The following is a 22,387-nucleotide window of genomic DNA, read 5'->3' as shown; positions in this document are numbered from 1 at the left end:
ACAAGGAGCCCTGCCCCAAAAAGCTCACTGACATTTATAGTCAGAACTAGTTAAGAGCAACTACTTACAGTAACTTAACCTGGTACCTGAACTGTGCTAGGGTGTGAGCAAAATTAGACCCTTGACCCAAGGGAATATTTTAACCCTCTAGCAATAGTTAGCCCTCTGGCAAGGCAAGCAGAGACAGAGGGATGGGATAGTGCTATCTGCAGCTAGAACAAGATATATAAGCAGACTTCAGGTTTTGACATGATATTAATGACATAGACAGTGGGACTGAGTGCACCTTCAGCAAGCTTGTGAATGATACCAAGATGAGTGATGCAGTTGATTTGCTAGAGGGAAGGGATGCCATCCAGAGGGACCTTGACAGGCTTGAGAGGTGGGCCCGTGTGAACCTCATGAAGTTCAACAAGGCCAAATGCAAGGTCCTGCACCTGGGTTGGGGCAACCCCCGGTATCAATACAGACTGGGGGATGAATAGATTGAGAGCAGCCCTGCAGAGAAAGACTTGGGGATACTGGTGGATGAAAAACTGGACATGAGCCAGCAATGCATGCTTGCAGCCCAGAAAGCCAACTGTATCCTGGGCTGCATCAAAAGAAGCATGGCCAGCAGGTCAAGGGAGGTGATTCTGCCCCTCTACTCTGCTCTGGTGAGACCCCACCTGGAGTACTGCATCCAGTTCTGGGGTCCCCAGTATAAGAAAGACATGGACCTGTTGGAGCAGGTCCAGAGGAGGGCCATGAAAACGGTCAGAGGGCTGGAACACCTCTCCTCTGAAGAAAGGCTGAGAGAGTTGGGGTTGTTTAGTCTGGAGAAGAGATGGCTATAGGGGAGACCTTATTTTCTGTCCTCAGGCTGAACAGCCAAAAGAGAAATAAAACAAACTCAGTATGGAGTTTTCTCACTCCCCCCACCCCCCCCACCCCCATCACTTTTAGGATAACATACATAGAACTGGGGCATTGAGCTCATTTCCCTGCAATCTCATCATATAGCACTTTTCATAAATTTATCATTCCTCACCTTAAAACTCATTAATTTTTGTCTCTAGTGGTCTAATCGGAAAAGCTACCAAAATCTTCCCAGTGTAGACAAGGCCTTAGCCTTGGATGTTTCCAGCCAATGGGATCTAATAGATTCTACAGACTAGTCCTCCCAGGAATTGTGTAAATTTTGCCTGGAATAGTCACAATATATGAAGACTGGAAGCATTCCAATAAATGCTAGCAGTAAGACTTCAGCTGTGATATGAGGAGGTGTGACCCTCAATACAGACCAACTGATTCAGAGAACACAATTTCTACAAGGAGACCCCCCCCCCATCCTCCAAGGGAAGAAGAAATGAAATATGACATACAATGCCATAAAAATTCAGTTAAATGCCCACAGCATGGTTCAGAAAGCTACATAATTTCCTACCTGCTAGGATGACTTTTTTCACTTCCATGAGAGTCTAAAACACATATTGTTCAGCACTCATTCAGAGCCAAGGAGGTTTCCTTTCTGCAACAGAGCTCCATAACAACTGCTACTTTCCCAATGTTTTTTTTCTGTGGGGCAAAAAATCTCTTCCAGGTTGAGCTCCTCACATCTCCTAGCCATATCTGACAAATTGCATCAACAATAACTTAATGCAAAGTCGTAATTGTCAGAACAATGTACTTATCGAAGTCTGCTTTAAGGGATTGCCTTAAAGTGAAAGAAGCTTTCACAATGGCATGAATTTTGCAATTGCAGTGCTTTCAGTGCCATTCTGTCCTCAACTGAAAACTTCCTTGTCCCTTAAAATACCTCCTCAAACACTCCCACAGGTATTATGGAACTCTTCACCTGTCAAAACAGGAACTTCTTGATTGACACCATTTTTTAATCCTTAATAAACATTTGTTTCTGTATTATTATACACTGTTCATATGGAGCTCACCTATTCCTTTTGCAGGGAGAGATCAGAGTCCTTGTTGCTTTTAGCTTCTATTTTTGAAGTGGCTACAACCATTTCTGGTTTCTATTGGCTTATAGTCCCCAACTTATAACTGATAAATATCCTATTGCTTTCCATATCAAAAACTGTGAGCCTCTGTTTCAGTATTGTCTGTTGCCTCTTAGGCCATGCAGTGCTGATCAAAACAACACCTAAAAATCTGCATTGCTGAACATGAGATATAAGAGAAGTGGAGTGTGTAAAGTACAGGACTAAGAAAACACTTAGTAGATAAGGACAACTTATCATTCTTACATACCAACCCAGAGATCCCAAAAGGCCTCATGAGAATTCAGAAGGCACAAAGACACCAAAGAGCATTGCCAATATCAGACACCTCCTAATCTTGTGCTAACAATGTGCAAAGAAAAGTCTTAGGCTTTCCAAACGGCTTTTTCCTCCTCTTGTGGCTAATGGGCAGAGCCCATAAAGACAGCAGCAGGTTTCAGGCGAGATGATGAGGAGGAAGGTGTAAGTAACATGAGAGCTCCCTGTAGAGAGCATATGTGGGCTCTTCTGTTGCTAACCACTGTTTCAGTGGCCTTGAACAGTGTTTCTAAATGGAAAACATTTTTGAGATCCTATGAAAAGCCATGTATAACTGCTCTGTCAAAAACACAAAGACAGGGAAAACCACAACTGTGTTATTAATATATGCAAAGTTGGTAGTAAATCACTGTGCCTGTTTTACTGGATCACAGACAGATGAACCAGGCCTTACCTAGAAGCTAAGCGACATTCAGCTTACATCCAGTGAACCATTTTTCTCAGGGGTATGATTTTTAACTGAAACATTTCAAATGGGAACGCCTTACTGTAAATTCCTTTAAACTGAAGTAAAGGAGATTGTCTCAATATAATTTATTCCAGTAATTTTATGTGAGTAAACTGGTCTAAGGCATAATGATGTTTGAGGAGCTGCATACACACTGGAGCCTGTACCACTTTATACTGGCATCAAACCAGTACATGTTATACAGCAAAGCATATTTTAAACAGTACAAAAGTTCTGACCACAAAAATCCTTCATGAACAGCACAATTAGATTCAGAAGCAGTTACTAAGTGGATCCAGATTCCTCAGCCATTGGGGCCCATAGAAAACTCTTTAACATCAGTGGCTTTTGGCCTAAACAAACCTTTAAGCATCATTGCAGCAGTACAGAGCAGGGCTGATACTGCTAGTGGTGTGTGAGAGCAAGTCCCTTTCTGCTTTCTCAACTGATCATCTCCTTTGGATTTATTCTGTTCACAGTTTGCAGTTCTGGGGGAAAAAAAAACCCTTTGTTGTCCATAACAAAGCTATAACATGACCCAAATTGAGGTAAAGCAGTATTAATGGATTGCAGTTAAGATCAAGCAACATAACGATCACAGTCTAAAGCTTTGGTTGCAAACTGGGGAAGGGAAGAATCTAAAGATGAACATGAGGTCCCTTCCTAGTGCATATGTTCCTTGCCTCTTCATTATGATCCCAGAAGGTGGCAAATGTTCCTTCCCATCACTAGGTGGAGGAAAAAGATGGATTTTATGTTCTGTTGAAAACACTAATTCTCCAGTACAGTCATGTCTCCCAAAGACACCTGCCTCTTCTACACTATTTATTGCATAATACTGTATGCCATGTGTCTGCTAAATAATGTCAAGTTTAGAATTTCTCCTGTTCTAGCTTTTTTCCTCTACTTCTCTTCCCCTCATTGTCTAATATCCTTATTTATTTTCATCATAGTCTTTCTTTTCCTCCAAGCTTTCATCCTAGATGTCTAATCATATACTTTTAAATTACATAATCCTGACTACCTTAAAGCATGTATTTACTTTGAGCCATCCACGTTGCATGTCACCTGTGTCATCTTCTGCTCTCTCTTCTTTTCCAAAGCTCCTTGTTATCTGTCTTCTGCAACCATCTTCTCAGTTATCATCTGTTCTCTCATTCTTGCTTCTAGCAAAGCCAGCTTTGTCCACTGCCACCCATAGTTACTTTCCCCCAACAAAGTGAATTTTGTAATTCTTTTCCAGCTTACTTGCAATGTTCTCATCTCCATGCTTCCCAAAAAGACTATCAGTCTCTGAGAACGGATGACTTGCTCTTCTACAGATAAGCACTGGGCATATTTTCCAAGATTTTGTGTAGTTCCAGGTGCAATAGTGGATGCAAATGATTTGCAATACTAAACTCTAGCTAATGACATGTATAAGGCCACGTTCTTCATTTTGAAACAAACATACACTGTCGACAAAATATTAGTGGGGGGAATAGAGTAACAGAAGGAACACTGGATAACTAAGGAATTACTCTGAGAGCAACTGGGGAGCAGAATTGTGGAGAAAAGCTGATGGAATTTGGTGGAAAGCACAGAGACAGGAATTGCTGGCAGGAGATTGAGCTGTTGGGAAAGGGCCATAGGAGAGGAAGATGGCTGGTATGCTGCTATAGTGAGAAGGTAGACTGGTTATCACCTCTCATCTTTTGCCTCTGCTGTTGCTACTTGCCTTTATTTTTCCACGTTTTCCCTGCTGAATTTCAACATCTGCCACAGTAGTTGTGACTGTTCACTCAACTCCTGCTCAGATTTTGGCTAACACGCAGCTCATACTAAGGCCTGATGCATACTGGGAGCAGCGCCATTAGGTCAAAGAAAAAGGCAACACATAGGCAGGACATGGTGGCCAGAAAGGGCTAAAGGTCATTATGCAGCCATTATCACCTGCAGCTTGCTGTCTCCTGCAGCCATCATCCTTGCATATTGGTTGTCTGGCAGTTTCTTCAGAATCCGCTAACTCATGGAAACGGTATAGACCAAACTTCAAAGCTGGATGGTATAAATATGTCAGCTTACCCAAAATGTTTTTGAAGCAGATCCAACAGCAGCTGGACTGCTGAGGCTTTCATGCTTCACAGTGTGATACAGGGGACACCCACACTGTGATGGAGGAGGAAGGATGAGCACTCTCACCATTGGCTAGGTAACTATTTTGCTCATAGGTGCACGAGTTACAAGTTATAAGTTATGAGTTGTGAGTTATGAATTAGAGAACTTGTGAGTGAGAAACTTCATGACTTAAGTGATGAATTAGTGAATTCACGTGTTAGACTAGTCTGTACAAAGGGGATTGAGCCCTTGTTTGTCGTGTGTTTGTTTTCTTTCCTAATGAGCTCATAAAATAAAGTTTAATTCACAGAGTACGTTGTCCTGTAAATTTGAGAGATCCAAACAGACCATGACAGTAGTGCCTGAAAAACTTGCAACAGCTAAATGCATCCAGTTCCTACATCCCTCTCCTCTGTCTCTCCAGTTAACAATTCATCCTTGTCAATGATTAAGTTAACACGGAATTAAAATGAAGTTTAAGTATAGTAAGTACTCCTAAATAACCCCCTGCATATGAAACACCATATTTAGTCCAGGCTGTTGTAACATGCAAAGGACAGCTGGATCAATAAGCCTTATGATGTAATGAATCCTGGCTTTATTTTGAATTAGCAAGGCACTGGGAAAAATGCTTCCGTAAAAAAAAAAAATATCTAGAAAAGTTTTATTTTGGACATTTTGTTTCAGTGAGTCAGAACTGAAAATGGTAACTTTGGCTCTGTGTTATTTATAGTGAAGCTGTAGTGCTAAGGTTCCCTCCTTCCTGTGATGTAGGGTCTCCTACCCAACACCTCCCATCATGTACTGTGTCAGTCAAATCAGAAGAAACTACAGTGCATCTTTCAAGAAGGTCAATTAAAGACAGGTGAGAGGATAGGGAAATGATGCACGAAACATCAAAACAACTCCTATAAAATTACAAAACATTTTGATGTAAAATTACTGGGATACTACTGAGCCAATATAGCTCTCCAGCTCAGCATGGTGCTCCTTTCCAGCACAGGTGGTGCTAAAGGTTCTGGGAGCACAAGAACAAAAGTGGGAATTATGCACTGCCCAGGACCATCCCTTAACCACTCCCTGGGGATGGACACAGGATCCGTTCTCAGCTTAGCAAACAGTAAGCATCTTTAATTACAGCTCTCCCTCATTTCCCCCACCTAAACCCTAAGCGTGGACAGCATAGATAGTATCAGATAACATGTTAATATTATGCATGTTTGTTAAATTGAATGACAAATTTCACATCTTACATATTTGCTTGCTCTAACACTTTGCTTTCTAGAAGACATAATGGAATGGCATTGGAATTGGACAAGGAAGGTGAAAATTAAGACCTACTTGTAAGAGATGTTACAAAAATTAAGAGGCCTTGTTAAGGGAACAAGCAAGTAACTGCGGGCTCATGAAAGAAACCATAAGTCAGTCAGTTTATAGGAAGTAGTGTTTGAAGATGGTCCAGAAGCTTCTAGAAAGGAAGCATCACCCAGAGTGCTTAGTAACAAAAGAGCGGGCACCTTGACACGAATGATAAACAAGAGCCTCCAGTAGTGTTAATTCTAAATAAAATTTGCTATTGGACCAGGAGCAGATGCATATTCTGGCCTCTAAAAAGCACCTACCATACTTTTTAGCAAGCATCCTGCAGTCCAGACCAGCTCGGTGCATTTGATCATCTCTCACTAATTCCAAAGCCTGGAACACAGAAGTTCAAATCAGCAACAGCCTTAAGAAATCTCATTTATTTTTCTTCCAATAGAAGCCCAGCCCCATCTGCCTAAGTACTGTTTTTTAGTCTTTCCTAATTAACAATAATGTACATGCACAAATACCATTTTCAGTCATAAAATACAGTAAAAGGTGATTTATAAATAAGGGCTTTTGAGTATTTAGTTTCTCAATATTTTTTTTATTTCTTACAGCAAGTCACAGTTTCCATGCTGCTTTTTTCCTCTGTCTCAATACATGCGCAGACAGATGTTTGTCAGAACAACAGATGGTGGAAGATCTTTATCATAGTCATCAGCTGATCTAAACAGCAGGGAAGAGTACTTATTTTTGGAGAAAGCTCAACTTATACTTCAACTGTCAGAACTATTTGGGGTACTTCCATTTCTACATTTTTAAGAAATTATGCCTAGTCAGCAGGAAAAGTTGGATACTGTATGTATATTTAACCTAAGCTCCCACTCATCCCCTCCTCCTCAAAGTTATGCTGAAATTAATTCTATGTGTTTTTAAAGCAAAAGTCCCAGAGGAGCTGAATGGCAGTAGAAAAGCATGAGGAGCAGCAAGAAAACTGGCAGCAACACAGGGGTCCTATACACAGATAAGGACCGCTAAATAATGCTGTAGCTCCACTAAGTGACTTAGTGTGTTTTTTTGTGGTTAAATACACTGTCCAGTTCAAAAGACTTACTTGTAAGCTAGAAGAGTTCTAAACATGGCAAGGATGCATCTGCCAAATGAATCATCAAGTTACTAACTGGAACATACGCATGGGAGGCATGCAGTCTTATAGCCCATTTGGAAATAGCAATAGCTGCTTTTGTATACAAAGTTGGTTTTATAGGATTTTGTTTGTTTGTTTAAAGGCTTTAGCTAGCAGCACTACTGGACAGTGAATCTTTATTGGCCAGTAACATGACAGTGTTGCATGGTTTTGCTGCTTGTCACACTGTCTGGGGAAAAGTAATATGAGTGTCTGTCATATTAAGGTTGTAGCTGGAAATGTCAAGAATAGGACCTCTGGTCTATAGTGACAGACCTCCAAGGGAAAAGCAAACACTCACAACCCTATTATCCTCTTCACTTGTGCAACATGGCAGGCATACATCCAGAAGATTGAATTTTTGAAACAGGAAATGAAGTACCATTCTCTTGAAAGAAGTAGTCAGATTTATATTACATACCTCAGCCTGAAACATGAGAAAAGAACAGAACTCTAGGAAGAAATCCCATTAATTTCTACAAGGACAGCATTAAGAAGAGATAATCAATGCTATTTAGCCATAGAAAAATCAAGTCCTAACACATGTGCATGTATGTAGCTTTACCTATTTAGATATTGAAAATAAATTGACATAGTGATCCTCAGAGACTAAACAGAAGAAACATTTTCCTTGAATTAAAAAAAAAAAATAACTATACAAGTTCAGGGTTCCAAGAAGCCAAATATTTTGAAAATCAACAAACACATTTGAAACCCAGATCTTGCAATGAGGTGGACAGATAGGCCTTTTATCTTCAATTAAGTCAAGGAGACTCTTCCTGCCCACTCAGTCCCTGAGCTACAGCCCAAGTTTCCACACTCATTTAATACTTCTATCAAATATTTCTATATGAACACTAATCTTCATGGAACTAATTCTATCAACTCATTTCACAGTAAGACAGAGATCCATTGATCAACAGTGACGTATTCTGGGCTGGGATGTAGAAATATGTAGTTTTCTATTCCCTTAAAGGCTCCTTTATTCAAAATAAGAACTAAAGTACTTTTAATACCTGAAACCTTTCAGACCATAACCCTTTCAGAGGGTTATTTTATTTTTAACATCTCATTTTCATGAGAAAGCCAGACATAACAGCATTCTGTCAGTGAACTTTGTCAATTAAATTGATAAGTAAAACTCCCACCCAAGTGGATACCAAACTTTGTATAAAATTCTATCAATGGCTACTTTTCTGGTGAAAATTAGGATACAGCATATTTTCAGATGGTGTTTTGGGACTCATTCATTTTTAAGTACATTTTACATACAGATGGCAGTTTCAATTTCTTTACAAATCATACTCTTCACAATTCAGTATTAAGTTTAATTTTTTTAATAGTTAACTAAATAACTGATATTTTATTTTAGGTATTCAACATTCTATCGATAACATGTACTTTCAAATATTTAACAGTTATATCCAAAATGGCACTAATGAATTTTTATGGCTATTTGCCAAAAAGCTATTGTCTATACAATGAGTCCAATTCAGCTGAAGCCTTTCCATTTTAATAGGAAAAGTGAGTTAGGGGGACACTATTTACCACAAGCAAATCCCAGTTTTTGGAAAAAAACAGACACGGTATAATCCAGAAAATTTAACAACTATATTTTTGATGCAACATGCTTACATTGGAGGAGCCCTTACTGATAAAATAGCAAGATACAAGAAACATTCTTTTTCATTTAAAACTACAGTTGAGAAAAAGTAGGTTCTTTGGAGAAGCAAGCCACTATGAGATTTGGAGGGGAAAAAAACCCAAAAAAATCTTGCACATCAAACCTTTTATGCTTTTATGCTTTTACACAAAGTTTAAAAACCAAAGCTCTTAATCATCAGTTCTTTGCAGGTTCTCATTGTTTACAACTTTTTAAGTCTTGACTACCAGGTGTTCTACAACAAAATTATATATATATAGACACACATATATGTGTGTGTGTATATATAGATATATATCACTGTTCATCCATCCTTCCAACTTGCTGCTGTGGAAGCAAAATAGTTATCGTCTCATAGGCCTTTGCAGGCCTCACCAGTTAAGAAACATTTGCAGCTAATGGTCTTGACAGTCAGCACTGGCAAGAAGACTCATTAAAAAATAAAAAAATCAGTGGATTATTCATAAAAGGAGTGGATTATTTCTAAAAGGATGTACTGTCTAGAGCTTCCTTATCTGCAGAATTTCAATCACTGTTGTTATTTATTAGATCTTGCTTATCTGACACAGTTTTGGTGAAGAATGGGTTGTATAACCTAAAAGAATATAAACTCTGCAACTGCCCCATGTCCTGATTTTGGCTGGGATAGAGTTAATTTTCTTCCTAGTAGCTGGTATAGTGCTGTGTTTTGGATTTAGCATGAGAATAATGTTGATAGCACACTGATGTTTTAGTTGTTGCTAGGTAGTGCTTACCCTAGTCAAGGACTTTTCAGCTTCCCATGCTCTACCGACTGAGAAGGCTGGGGGTGCACAAGAAGCTGGGAGGGGGCACAGCCAGGACAGCTGACCCCAACTGGCCAAAGGGATATTCCATACCATATGACATCATGCTCAGTATATAAACTATGGGAAAGCTGCCCAGGGAGCCGCTGCTCGGGGACTGGCTGGGCATCGGTCGGCAGGTGGTGAGCAATCGCATAATGCATCACTTGTTTTGTATATTATTTTATTACTATTACTATTATTATTACTACTATTTTACTTTATTTCAATTATTAAACTGTTCTTATCTCAACCCACGAGTTTTTCTCACTTTTACTCTTCCGATTCTCTCCCCCATCCCACCAGGGCGGGGGGAGAGTCAGCGAGCGGCTGTGTGGTGCTCAGTTGCCAGCTGAGGTTAAACCACGACACCCCAGTTGGGCAGAGTTCATATCAGTAAAGGCTGTCACTCTGCTGCACTGTCCTCTCTCCTATAGCTATAGCAATAAACTGCTGCTGTTCTAAGCTGATCTAAATTGTAATTCCAGTTATTTCCATGACACTGTCACCTACAAAAAGCCTTTAAGTTCCATTTCCTTGCATCCATCATAAAATGTTGCAGACAAAAAACACTCTCACCTTGTCATTGTAAATGAGATTCTGCAACAGCTGGGTAAAAACAAAAAAACAGTCAAAATAGCTAGAACAGAAGGTGTTGTGTGTTATCTAAAAAAATGATGGAGGTCTACATAAAGCTTTAGACCTCAAAAGGTCATAGAATCATGGAATGGTTTGAGTTGGAAGGGACCTTTAAAGATCATCTAGTCCAACCCCCCAACATCTTTCACTAGATCAGGTTGCTCAAAACCCCATCCAACCTGACCTTGAACACTTCCAATAATGGGGCATTCACAACTTCCCCGGGCAACCTGTCCCAGTGTCTCACCACCCTCATCATAAAAATTTCTTCCTTATGTCCAATATAAATCTACCCTCTTTCAGTTTAAAACCATTGCCCCTTGTCCTGTCACTACAGGCCCTAGTAAAAAGTCTGTCCCCATCTTTCTTAGAAGCCCCCTTTAAGTACTGATAGACTGCAATAAGGTCTCCCCGAAGCCTTCTCTTCTCCAGGCTGAACAACCCCAACTCTCTCAGCCTTTCTTCAGAGGAGGTGTTCCATCCCTCTGATCATTTTTGTGATCCTCCTCTGGACCTGCTCCAACAGGTCCATGTCTTTCTTGTGCTGGGGGCCCCAGAGCTGGACACAGTACTCCAGGTGGGGTCTCAAGAGAGTGGAGTAGAGGGGCAGAATCACCTCCCTTGACCTGCTGGCCACGCTTCTTTTGATGCAGCCCAGGATACGGTTGGCTTTCTGGGCTGCGAGCGCACATAGCCAGCTCATGTCTAGTTTTTCATCCACCAGTATCCCCAAGTCCTTCTCTGCAGGGCTGCTCTCAATCCATTCGTCCCCAACTCTGTATTGATACTGGGGATTGCCCTGATCCAGGTGCAGGACCCTGCACTTGGCCTTGTTGAACTTCATGAGGTTCACATGGGCTCACTCCTCAAGCCTGTTGTCCTGGTTTCGGCAGGGATAGAGTTAATTTCCTTTCTAGTAGCTGGTACAGTGTTTTGGATTTAGGATGAGAACAAAGTTGATGACGCACCGATGTTTTAGTTGTTGCTAGGTAATGCTTACACTAGCCAAGGACTTTTCAGCTTCCCATGTTCTACCGACTGAGAAGGCTGAAGGTGCACAAGAAGCTGGGAGGGGGCACAGCCAAACTGGCCAAAGGGACATTCCATACCATGTGACGTCATGCTCAGTACATAAACTGGGGAAAGCTGGCCGGGGGGGGCCGCTGCTCGGGGACTGGCTGGGCATCGGTCGGCGGGTGGTGAGCAATTGTACTGTGCATCACTTGCTTTGTGTATTATTATTATTATTATCATCATATTATTATTATTATTATCATTTTATTTCAATTATTAAACTGTTTTTATCTCAACCCACGAGTTTTTCTAACTTGTGCTCTTCCAATTCTCTCCCCCATCCCACCGGGTGGGGGGGAGTGAGCGAGCGGCTGCGCGGTGCTTAGTTGCCGACTGAAGTTAAACCACGACAGTCCTTTTTGGCGCCCAACGTGGGGCTCGAAGGGTTTGAGATAATAACAGGTTAACCGGAGTGTATTAAAGAACTTATATCTGTTAGTAGTTGTGGGTCACAATGTTGGTTTCTCTGTTCTCGATATTGATTTGTATAATCTGCATCGCGCTCTTTTTCCTGCTGTACATGTTAAAGATTGGTGTTGGGTTTTGCAGTTTGCTGTGGTCTGCAGTGAATAGTAATGTCTCGCTTGTGAGGTTTGTTTTTAGAACATTGACCTTGACGTTAGTGTGGTATGTAAACTTCGCAATGAAGCCGTTACTGTACCACGGAGATCATTTCGTGGAGACAACTAGCAATTGCAGTAACTTTTCTGAGAGTTTTTTTACGGAGGAAATACAGAATGGCAGCGTCACTACCTTCTTCTATAATGTTTCCTCCTTCATTACAGTAATTTTTCAGTATTTTGAACAGCCTTGGGCAGTTAAGATACTTCTATTAATACTTCTTGGGAATACTGTTTCGGTTTTGTCTAAAGTTGGTAAGCAATTTAAGAATATCATCCAGAGATCTGCCCCAAGGCTGAATAATTATGAGTGGCAGGGTGTGTGGGACAAGATGGGCAAGTACCTAGGCCAATGGGCACCCCCAGTGTTTTGGAACTTCACCCCTGAGCAAGTGCAGAATCCTGAAAAGTTAGTAGAATATTTGGACAAAGTATGCTGTCACCCTGGCAACTCCAGAGAGATGCAGCTCATTGCAACGTGCTGGGGCCTGGCCCATGCCTACCGAGCCCTGTTCAACACCATTCAGTGCCCTCAAAGGAAAGGGAAGGTCTCTGGCTCTGACAGTAAAACGACACGCACTGCGGCCACTCAGACCCAGGCAACGCGCCCTGCGGCCACTCCGACCCCAGCGACAGGCCGTGCAGCCACTCAGACCCCGGCAACAGGCCCTGCGGCCACTCAAACCCGGGCAACACGCACTACGGCCACTCCAACCCCAGCGACATGCACTGCAGCCACTCAGACCCCGGCGACATGCACTGCGGCCACTCAGACCCCGGCAACAGGCCCTGCGGCCACTCAGACCCTGGCGACATGCACTGCGGCCACTCCAATCCCGGCGACATGCACTGCAGCCACTCAGACCCCGGCGACATGCACTGCGGCCACTCAGACCCCAGCGACATGCACTGCGGCCACTCCAATCCCGGCGACATGCACTGAGGCCACTCAGACCCCGGCAACAGGCCCTGCGGCCACTCAGACTCCGGTGACATGCACTTGCACTGTGGCCACTCCAACCCCGGCAACAGGCCCTGCGGCCACTCAGACTCCGGTGACATGCACTTGCACTGCAGTCACTCAGACCCCGGCAACAGGCCCTGCGGCTACTCGGACTCTGGTGACATGCACTTGCACTGCGGCCACTCCAACCCCGGCAACAGGCCCTGTGGCTGAACCAAAGAACCAGCCTGTGCCGGTATCAGTCGCCCCTGTACACAAGAAGAAATTTTGGAAGCAGAAGTCGGCTCGTTTAGTAAGGGAGGAAGAAGCTTCTTCTAAAAGGGAACCGGAGGAAGAACTGTACGACTACCCTGGAGAAGGGCCATCACGAGAACGGGAGGAGGAGAGCCGGCCGCTGACCGGGGAGGAGGAAGAGGAAGAACTCATAAACGAGGCAGTGACCACCCGATCTCTATCCCTGAGTGAGCTGCGAGATATACGAAAAGATTTCAGCCGTCGTCCAGGTGAGCATATTGTCACCTGGCTGCTCTGATGCTGGGATAATGGGGCCAGTAGCCTGGAATTAGAGGGTAGGGAAGCCAAGCAGCTGGGATCCCTTTCTAGGGAAGGGGGCATTGATAAAGCAATTGGAAAAGGGACACGTATCCTCAGCCTTTGGAGGCGACTCTTGTCAAGCGTGAAGGAAAGGTATCCCTTTAAGGAAGATGTCATATGTCGCCCAAGCAAGTGGGCCACCATGGAGAAGGGTATCCAGTTTCTGAGAGAATTAGCTGTGCTGGAGGTGATTTATGATGACCTGAACAATAAACAACTATCCAAAGATCCAGACGAAGTCAAGTGCACACGACCCATGTGGCGGAAGTTTATAAGGAGCTCACCATCGTCATACGCCAATTCATTGGCAGTGATGACCTGGAAAGATGGAGAGGAACAAACAGTGGATGAATTCGCTAGTCAACTCCGGCAATACGAGGAAAGTCTTTCTTCCTCCCTCGTCTCGGCTGTGGAGAAACTGTCCGAAAAACTGTCCCGGGAGATCCAGCAACTCAGAGAGGATAGGTCCTACTCCTCACCTGTACGGACCAGTATCTCGGCTATTAGAAGTAAGCGTTCTTTTGCTCAAGAGAGAGAATATAAAGGGTACACACCACGGGGCACCCTATGGTTTTATCTGCGTGACCACGGAGAGGACATGAGGAAGTGGGATGGGAAACCTACTGCAGCCCTAGGGGCACGGGTACGCGAATTGCAAGGGAAAACAATCACAGAAAGAGGTTCTTCCAGGAAAATTGCTGCTCCAGTTTCCAGCGGGCAGTTCCCCAGAGAGAGTAGAAGGGCTGATCTTACTCCTGATCTTAATGAAGAAACTTCTGACCCGTACGTACAAGAAATGAGAAATGAGTACTGTGATGAGGATTAGAGGGGCCCTGCCTCCAGCCAGGGGGAGGAAAGGGACAACCGGGTTTACTGGACTGTGTGGATTCGGTGGCCTGGCACGTCAGACCCACAGAAGTATAAGGCTCTGGTAGACACCGGTGCACAGTGTACCCTAATGCCATCAAGCTATATAGGGGCAGAACCCATCTGTATTTCTGGGGTGACGGGGGGATCCCAACAGCTAACTGTATTGGAAGCCGAAGTGAGTCTAACTGGGAACGGGTGGCAGAAGCACCCCATTGTGACTGGCCCAGATGCTCCGTGCATCCTTGGCATAGACTACCTCAGGAGAGGGTATTTCAAGGACCCAAAAGGGTACCGGTGGGCTTTTGGTATAGCTGCCTTGGAGATGGAGGAAATTAAACAGCTGTCCACCTTGCCTGGTCTTTCGGAGGACCCCTCTGTTGTGGGGTTGCTGAAGGTCGAAGACCAACAGGTGCCAATCGCTACCACCACAGTGCACCGGCGGCAATATCGCACCAACCGAGACTCCCTGATTCCCATCCATAAGCTGATTCGTCGACTGGAGAGCCAAGGAGTGATCAGCAAGACCCGCTCACCCTTTAACAGTCCCATATGGCCAGTGCGGAAGTCTAATGGAGAGTGGAGACTAACAGTAGACTATCGTGGCCTAAATGAAGTCACGCCACCGCTGAGTGCTGCTGTGCCAGACATGCTAGAACTTCAATACGAACTGGAGTCAAAGGCAGCCAAGTGGTATGCCACAGTTGATATTGCTAATGCGTTTTTCTCAATCCCTTTGGCAGCGGAGTGCAGGCCACAGTTTGCTTTCACTTGGAGGGGTGTTCAGTACACCTGGAACCGACTGCCCCAGGGGTGGAAACACAGCCCTACCATTTGCCATGGACTAATCCAGACTGCACTAGAACAGGGTGGAGCTCCAGAACACCTGCAATACATTGATGACATCATCGTGTGGGGCAACACAGCAGGAGAAGTTTTTGAGAAAGGGAAGGAAATAGTCCAAATCCTGCTGAAGGCCGGTTTTGCCATAAAACAAAGTAAGGTCAAGGGACCTGCACAGGAGATCCAGTTTTTAGGAATAAAATGGCAAGATGGACGTCGTCAGATCCCAATGGATGTGATCAGCAAAATAACAGCCATGTCTCCACCAACTAGCAAAAAGGAAACACAATCTTTCTTAGGTGTCGTGGGTTTCTGGAGAATGCACATTCCAAATTACAGTCTGATTGTAAACCCTCTCTATCAAGTGACCCGAAAGAAGAACGATTTCAAATGGGGCCCTGAGCAACGACAAGCTTTTGAACAAATTAAACGGGAGATAGTTCATGCAGTAGCCCTGGGGCCAGTCCGGGCAGGGCAAGAAGTAAAAAATGTGCTCTATACCGCAGCCGGGGAGAATGGCCCTACCTGGAGCCTCTGGCAGAAAGCACCAGGGGAGACTCGAGGTCGACCCCTAGGGTTTTGGAGTCGGGGATATAGAGGATCCAAGGCCCGCTATACTCCAACTGAAAAAGAGATATTAGCAGCATATGAAGGGGTTCGAGCTGCTTCAGAAGTGATCGGCACTGAAGCACAGCTCCTCCTGGCACCCCGACTACCGGTGCTGGGCTGGATGTTCAGAGGGTGGGTCCCCTGTACACATCATGCAACTGATGCTACATGGAGTAAGTGGGTCGCACTGATCACACAACGGGCTCAAATAGGAAACCCCAGTCGCCCAGGAATCCTGGAAGTGATCATGGATTGGCCAGAGGGCAAAGATTTTGGAATATTGCCAGAGGAGGAGGTAACGCGTGCTGAAGAGGCCCCAATGTATAATGAACTACCAGAAAATGAGAAGCAATATGCCCTGTTCACTGATGGGTCCTGTCGTCTTGTGGGAAAACATCGGAGGTGGAAAGCTGCTGTATGGAGTCCTATGCGACAAGTTGTAGAAACTGCTGAAGGACAAGGTGAATCGAGCCAATTTGCAGAAGTAAAGGCCATCCAGCTGGCTTTAGACATTGCTGATTGAGAAAAGTGGCCAGTGCTCTATCTCTGTACTGACTCATGGATGGTGGCAAATGCCCTGTGGGGGTGGTTGCAGCAATGGAAGCAGAGCAACTGGCAGTGCAGAGGCAAACCCATCTGGGCTGCCGCATTGTGGCAAGATATTGCTGCCCGGGTGGAGAACCTGGTTGTAAAAGTCCGTCACGTAGATGCTCACGTACCCAAGAGTCGGGCCACTGAAGAACATCAAAACAACCAGCAGGTGGATCAGGCTGCTAAGATTGAAGTGGCTCAGGTGGATCTGGACTGGCAACATAAGGGTGAATTATTTATAGCTCGGTGGGCCCATGACACCTCAGGGTGCCATCAAGGAAGAGATGCAACATACAGATGGGCTCGTGACTGAGGGGTGGACTTGACCATGGACACTCTTGCGCAGGTTATCCATGAATGCGAAACATGCGCTGCAATCAAACAAGCCAAGCGGTTAAAGCCTTTTTGGTATGGAGGACGATGGTTGAAATATAAATATGGGGAGGCCTGGCAGATCGATTATATCACACTCCCACAAACCCGCCAAGGCAAGCGCCACGTGCTTACAATGGTGGAGGCAACCACCGGATGGCTGGAAACATATCCCGTGCCCCATGCCACCGCCCGGAACACTATCCTGGGCCTTGAAAAGCAAGTCCTATGGCGACATGGCACCCCAGAAAGAATTGAGTCAGACAATGGGACTCATTTCCGAAACAACCTCATGGACACCTGGGCCAAAGAGCACGGCATTGAGTGGGTGTATCACGTCCCCTATCATGCACCAGCCTCTGGGAAAATTGAACGATACAATGGACTGTTAAAGACTACACTGAGAGCAATGGGTGGCGGGACATTCAAACTTTGGGATACACATTTAGCAAAGCCCCCCTGTTTAGTCAACACGAGGGGATCTGCCAATCGAGCAGGCCCTGCCCAGTCAGAACTTTTACGTACTGTAGATGGGAATAAAGTCCCTGTAGTGCACATAAAAAATATGCTGGGGAAGACAGTCTGGGTTATTCCTGCCTCAGGCAGAGGCAGACCCATCCATGGGATTGCTTTTGCTCAAGGACCTGGGTGCACTTGGTGGATAATGCGGGAGGATGGGGAAGTCCGATGTGTACCTCAAGGGGATTTGATTTTGGGTGAGAATAGCCAATGATCTGAATTATGTGATGTTAAGTACTAATTATAGTTATAATAGTTATACTAATAATACACAGATATACTAATAATACTAATAATATTATATGCCATACTAATGTTATTACAATAAGAATCACCCAGACTAATGAAGAATAACTTCAGTGAAACCAAGCAAAGCACAGTGATGATGGTACCAGAACTGACTTCAACATGGAACAATCCAACACCACATACCATCTCCATTTTTCCTGCCCTGAAAGATTATTATGACAGATGGAGCCCGAAGTCATGGACTAAATGAACTCACCGAACATTTTAGAGGGATGGCCCACAGACGAAGGGAATGATATCTCTGTGTGTGTATATATATATATATATATAAAGGGGTGGTGATTAATGAAAATGTACTGGAAAATATGAGACGAGCATGACGCAGATGGTATAGAATAAGGGGTGGATATTGTCCTGGTTTCGGCACGGATAGAGTTAATTTCCTTTCTAGTAGCTGGTACAGTGTTTTGGATTTAGGATGAGAACAAAGTTGATAACGCACCGATGTTTTAGTTGTTGCTAGGTAATGCTTACACTAGCCAAGGACTTTTCAGCTTCCCATGTTCTACCGACTGAGAAGGCTGAAGGTGCACAAGAAGCTGGGAGGGGGCACAGCCAAACTGGCCAAAGGGACATTCCATACCATGTGACGTCATGCTCAGTACATAAACTGGGGAAAGCTGGCCGGGGGGGCCGCTGCTCGGGGACTGGCTGGGCATCGGTCGGCGGGTGGTGAGCAATTGTACTGTGCATCACTTGCTTTGTGTATTATTATTATTATTATCATCATCATAGTATTATTATCATTTTATTTCAATTATTAAACTGTTTTTATCTCAACCCACGAGTTTTTCTAACTTGTGCTCTTCCAATTCTCTCCCCCATCCCACCGGGTGGGGGGGAGTGAGCGAGCGGCTGCGTGGTGCTTAGTTGCCGACTGAAGTTAAACCACGACACCTGTCAAGGTCCCTCTGGATGGCATCCCTTCCCTCTAGTGAATCAACTGCATCACTCAGCTTGGTGTTGTCTGCAAACTTGCTGAGTGTGCACTCAATCCTGCTCTCTCTGTCACTGATGAAATATTAAATAGTACTGATCACAGCAAAGACCCTTGAGGGACACCACTCGTTACTGGTTTCCACTTGGACATTGAGCCATTGACTAGAACTCTTTGGATGCGGCCATCCAGCCAGTTCCTTATCCATCTAACAGTCCATCCATCAAACCCATATCTCTCCAATTTAGCGTCCAGAATGTATGTAATGGGGACCGTATCACAGGCCTTACAGAAGTCCAGGTAGATGATGTCCATAGCTCTTCCCTTGTCCACTGATGTAGTCACTCCATCATAGAAGGCCACTAGGTTGGTCAGGCACGATTTGCCCTTGGTGAAGCAATGTTGGCTGTCTCTAACCACCTCCCTGCCTTCCATATGGTTCGACATGTCTTCCAGGAGGATCTGTTCCATGATCTTACTGGGCACAGAGGTGAGGCTGATTGGTCGGTCAATATAGTAGGATCAATTTTATAACCTTTTTGACAGAGTATGTTTAATTTATTCCTAGAAACCCCCAAAGAGACTCCATTCATCCCTTTAGACAATACATTTCCATGCTTCACTATTCTTACTACGAGAAAATGTTTCTTCATATTTAATCTGTACCTTCTTGCTGCAAATGAGACCATTACTTTTTACCCTATCCATTATGGGCAGAGAACACTGGCTGCTTTTCTTTTTTGTGCCAGGGCAGGGTGGGAGTGGGAGATATTTGGGCACAATTATGATGTCTCTCTTCAGTCTCCCCCTCCTCTGAGCTAAGCTATTTGCATTAGTGCAAAGTCAAGGTTTCAAAACTTCTCACAAGTTGCATAGTTGTCTTCTGGAGTATCTCCAGCCAAGTGTACTACCTTTCTTAAGTGTGGTAGCCATAGCTGAACACTTTTACCCTAGTCAAAATCTTGTTAGTGACAAGCCCAACAGACTGAAAAGTTTCATGCATTTTGCAATCTGTACGGCTATTTGTAGTACTCAGGATGACTTTTAACCATTTACTTGCAACTGATGCTCAACTCATGATCCACAGTAATTCCTCTCTGCCCCCTTCATTTAGGCATTTATGCCCTAGACCGGATGTTGCTGTTGGTTATGCCCATTTAAATACCAAGCCCTATCCTTGTCTGTGCTGAAACGCATTCTGTTTTCAAATAAAATTATCTAAGATTGTTTTGAATTCTAATCGTGCTCTACAGCAAATCTGCAGTCACTTCCCACACAGTGCTGATTTGCAATTTTAATAAGCATACTCTATTTCATCACAGATTGGTATTAAAAATACTGATTTTCAAACCCAAGACTCAGTCCTGAAGAACATATTCAATTCATCTACTCATCCTGATATTTAATCATGACTATTCAGAATACATTTTTCCTGATCAAGCCTACTGCATATTAATCTACATCCCTTCCCATCTGTAGTTTGCTTAAAATAATATCCAGGAAAAGTGTCAAAAGCATAAAAAAAAAAATCGAGGTAACAGTTACTCCTATATCCATAGGATACATAAAAAAGAACGTAGATTAGTATGACACTTTGTTGCCTGTTATTCCATATCTCACTTTTCAGTAAGTGATTATATATAGCTTAGGTTCCAGTAATTTTTTGAGGAACTGCAGATAAGCCATTGGAACTGCAGGGTCTGGCTTTCTCCTCAGCCTGCTCTTGACAGCCTTTTAATTATCCTCTGATGCAGCTCACCTGAACCACCTCATCAGCTAATATCTTTATATGAAGTGCCATATCAATACTGTTCTTTGTGGTAGGCCATTATAGCTTCACCATATGTTATTGTGGTCACCTACTTGTGGTTGATCATACAAAAAAACCCCAACCTTCAGCCATCTCTTCCTGATGAATAGTGATCCAACAGACTCCTTGACCTTCCTCTTACCATAAATGTTAAATAGATTATTATTTTTTTTAAAGCCTCTGAAGTTTCTTGCTTGTTTCTTATTTTTACTCTGACTTTTCTGGTTAGCTCTGCACACTCTATTTTCCTCCTTAACTATTCTTAGTCATTTGACAGCGAACACAACTTTTAAAACTGACTTGGAACCCTACACAATCATCTTCTACAGCTTCTCATATGTTGGAAGCACTATTTATGGTAGAGCTACCTCTATCCTTATAAAATCCAAATCCACTCTCTTATTTCTCAAAGTAGGAGAAAACATAGAAAAGCAGAGCCAATGATAAGGAGAAAAAACACAATTAGACAAAAGGGGAAAGATTACAAGTACAGAACAAGTAAGACAGAAGTAACATGGAAGAGAAATGAGCAAATTGTGTGGAGATAATGAAACTGCAAGATCAGAAGGAACAGCAAGCACCACTTTTCTGCTACTTTCAGTCAGGTAAATGCTGTAGGTGGCTTATCACAGGTCCTTCAACTGTGTTCTTTAAAGAAAAGAATGGCATGTACCAGCCAGATCTTCTAAAACGCAGTAAACTACAGTAAACTACAGGCCTGTCAGTCTCACTTCAGTGCCTGGTAAAATTATGGAGGTTATTCTGGGAGTTATTGAAAAACACTTGAGAGACAATGCAGTCATTGGTCATAGCCAGCACGGGTTTACGAGGGGAAAGTCCTGTTCAACTAACTTAATTTCCTTTTATGACAAGGTCACCCATCTAGTTGACCAAGGGAAGCCAGTAGATGTGGGGTTTTTTTTATTTTAGCAAAGCTTTTGATATTGTCTCTCACAGTATCCTTCTGGACAAAATGTCCAGCACACAGCTAGACAAGTCCATAATACGATGGGTGAACAATTGGCTGATGGGTCGGGTTCAAAGAGTTATAGTAAATGGGGTTACATCATGCTGGTGACCAGTCACCAGTGGGGTGCCCCAGGGCTCAGTTTTAGGGCCAATGCTCTTTAATGTTTTTATAAATGATCTGGACGCAGGAATCGAATGTCCATTAAGTAAGTTTGCCGACGATACTAAACTAGGAGGAGCTGTGGACTCCCTCGAGGATAGAGAAGCCTTACAGAGAGATCTGGATAGACTAGAGAGCTGGGCAATCGCCAACTGTATGAAATTTAACAAGAGCAAGTGCAAGATTCTCCACCTGGGATGGGGTAATCCTGCTTATACATACAAATTGGGGGACAAGAGGCTGGAGAGCAGCCCCGCGGAAAGAGATCTGGGGGTTTGGGTTGATGGCAAGTCGAATATGAGTCAACAGCGTGCCCTGGCAGCCAAAAGGGCCAACCAGGTCCTGGGGTGCATCAAGCCCAGCATAGCTAGCCATACGAGGGAGGCGATTGTCCCATTCTACACTGCACTGGTGTGGCCCCACCTCGAGTACTGTGTGCAGTTTTGGGCGCCTCAATATAAGGAGGACATCAAACTATTAGAGTGTGTCCAGAGGAGTGCGACCAAGATGGTGAAAGGTCTTGAGGGCAAGACTTATGAGGAGCAGCTGAGGTCACTTGGCTTGTTCAGCTTGGAGAAGAGAAGGCTGAGGGGAGACCTCATTGCAGTCTACAACTTCCTCAAGGGGGGCAGCGGAGGGGGAGGTGCTGATCTCCTCTCTCTGGTGACCAGC

The 22,387-nt window shown here is 43.9% G+C and overlaps 1 protein-coding gene across 4 annotated transcripts in view; it reads right to left on the bottom strand.

The window, feature by feature from the left end:
* The window catches only part of LOC143171986 (structural maintenance of chromosomes protein 5-like), a 62,866-nt gene that overhangs the window by 14,270 nt on the left and 26,209 nt on the right, over positions 1 to 22,387 (bottom strand). For all 4 annotated transcript variants that reach the window (XM_076361181.1, XM_076361178.1, XM_076361179.1 and 1 more), the window contains one exon: positions 6,483 to 6,555. In XM_076361181.1, the coding sequence (XP_076217296.1) occupies positions 6,483 to 6,555 (73 nt within the window). The remainder of the gene's footprint in view (positions 1 to 6,482; positions 6,556 to 22,387) is intronic.

This window comes from Aptenodytes patagonicus, chromosome W (assembly GCF_965638725.1).
Source record: "Aptenodytes patagonicus chromosome W, bAptPat1.pri.cur, whole genome shotgun sequence".
In the NCBI taxonomy this organism is placed as follows: Eukaryota; Metazoa; Chordata; class Aves; order Sphenisciformes; family Spheniscidae; genus Aptenodytes; species Aptenodytes patagonicus.
Note: the sequence above shows the minus strand (reverse complement) of the source record. Positions and strands in the feature narration are given on the sequence as shown.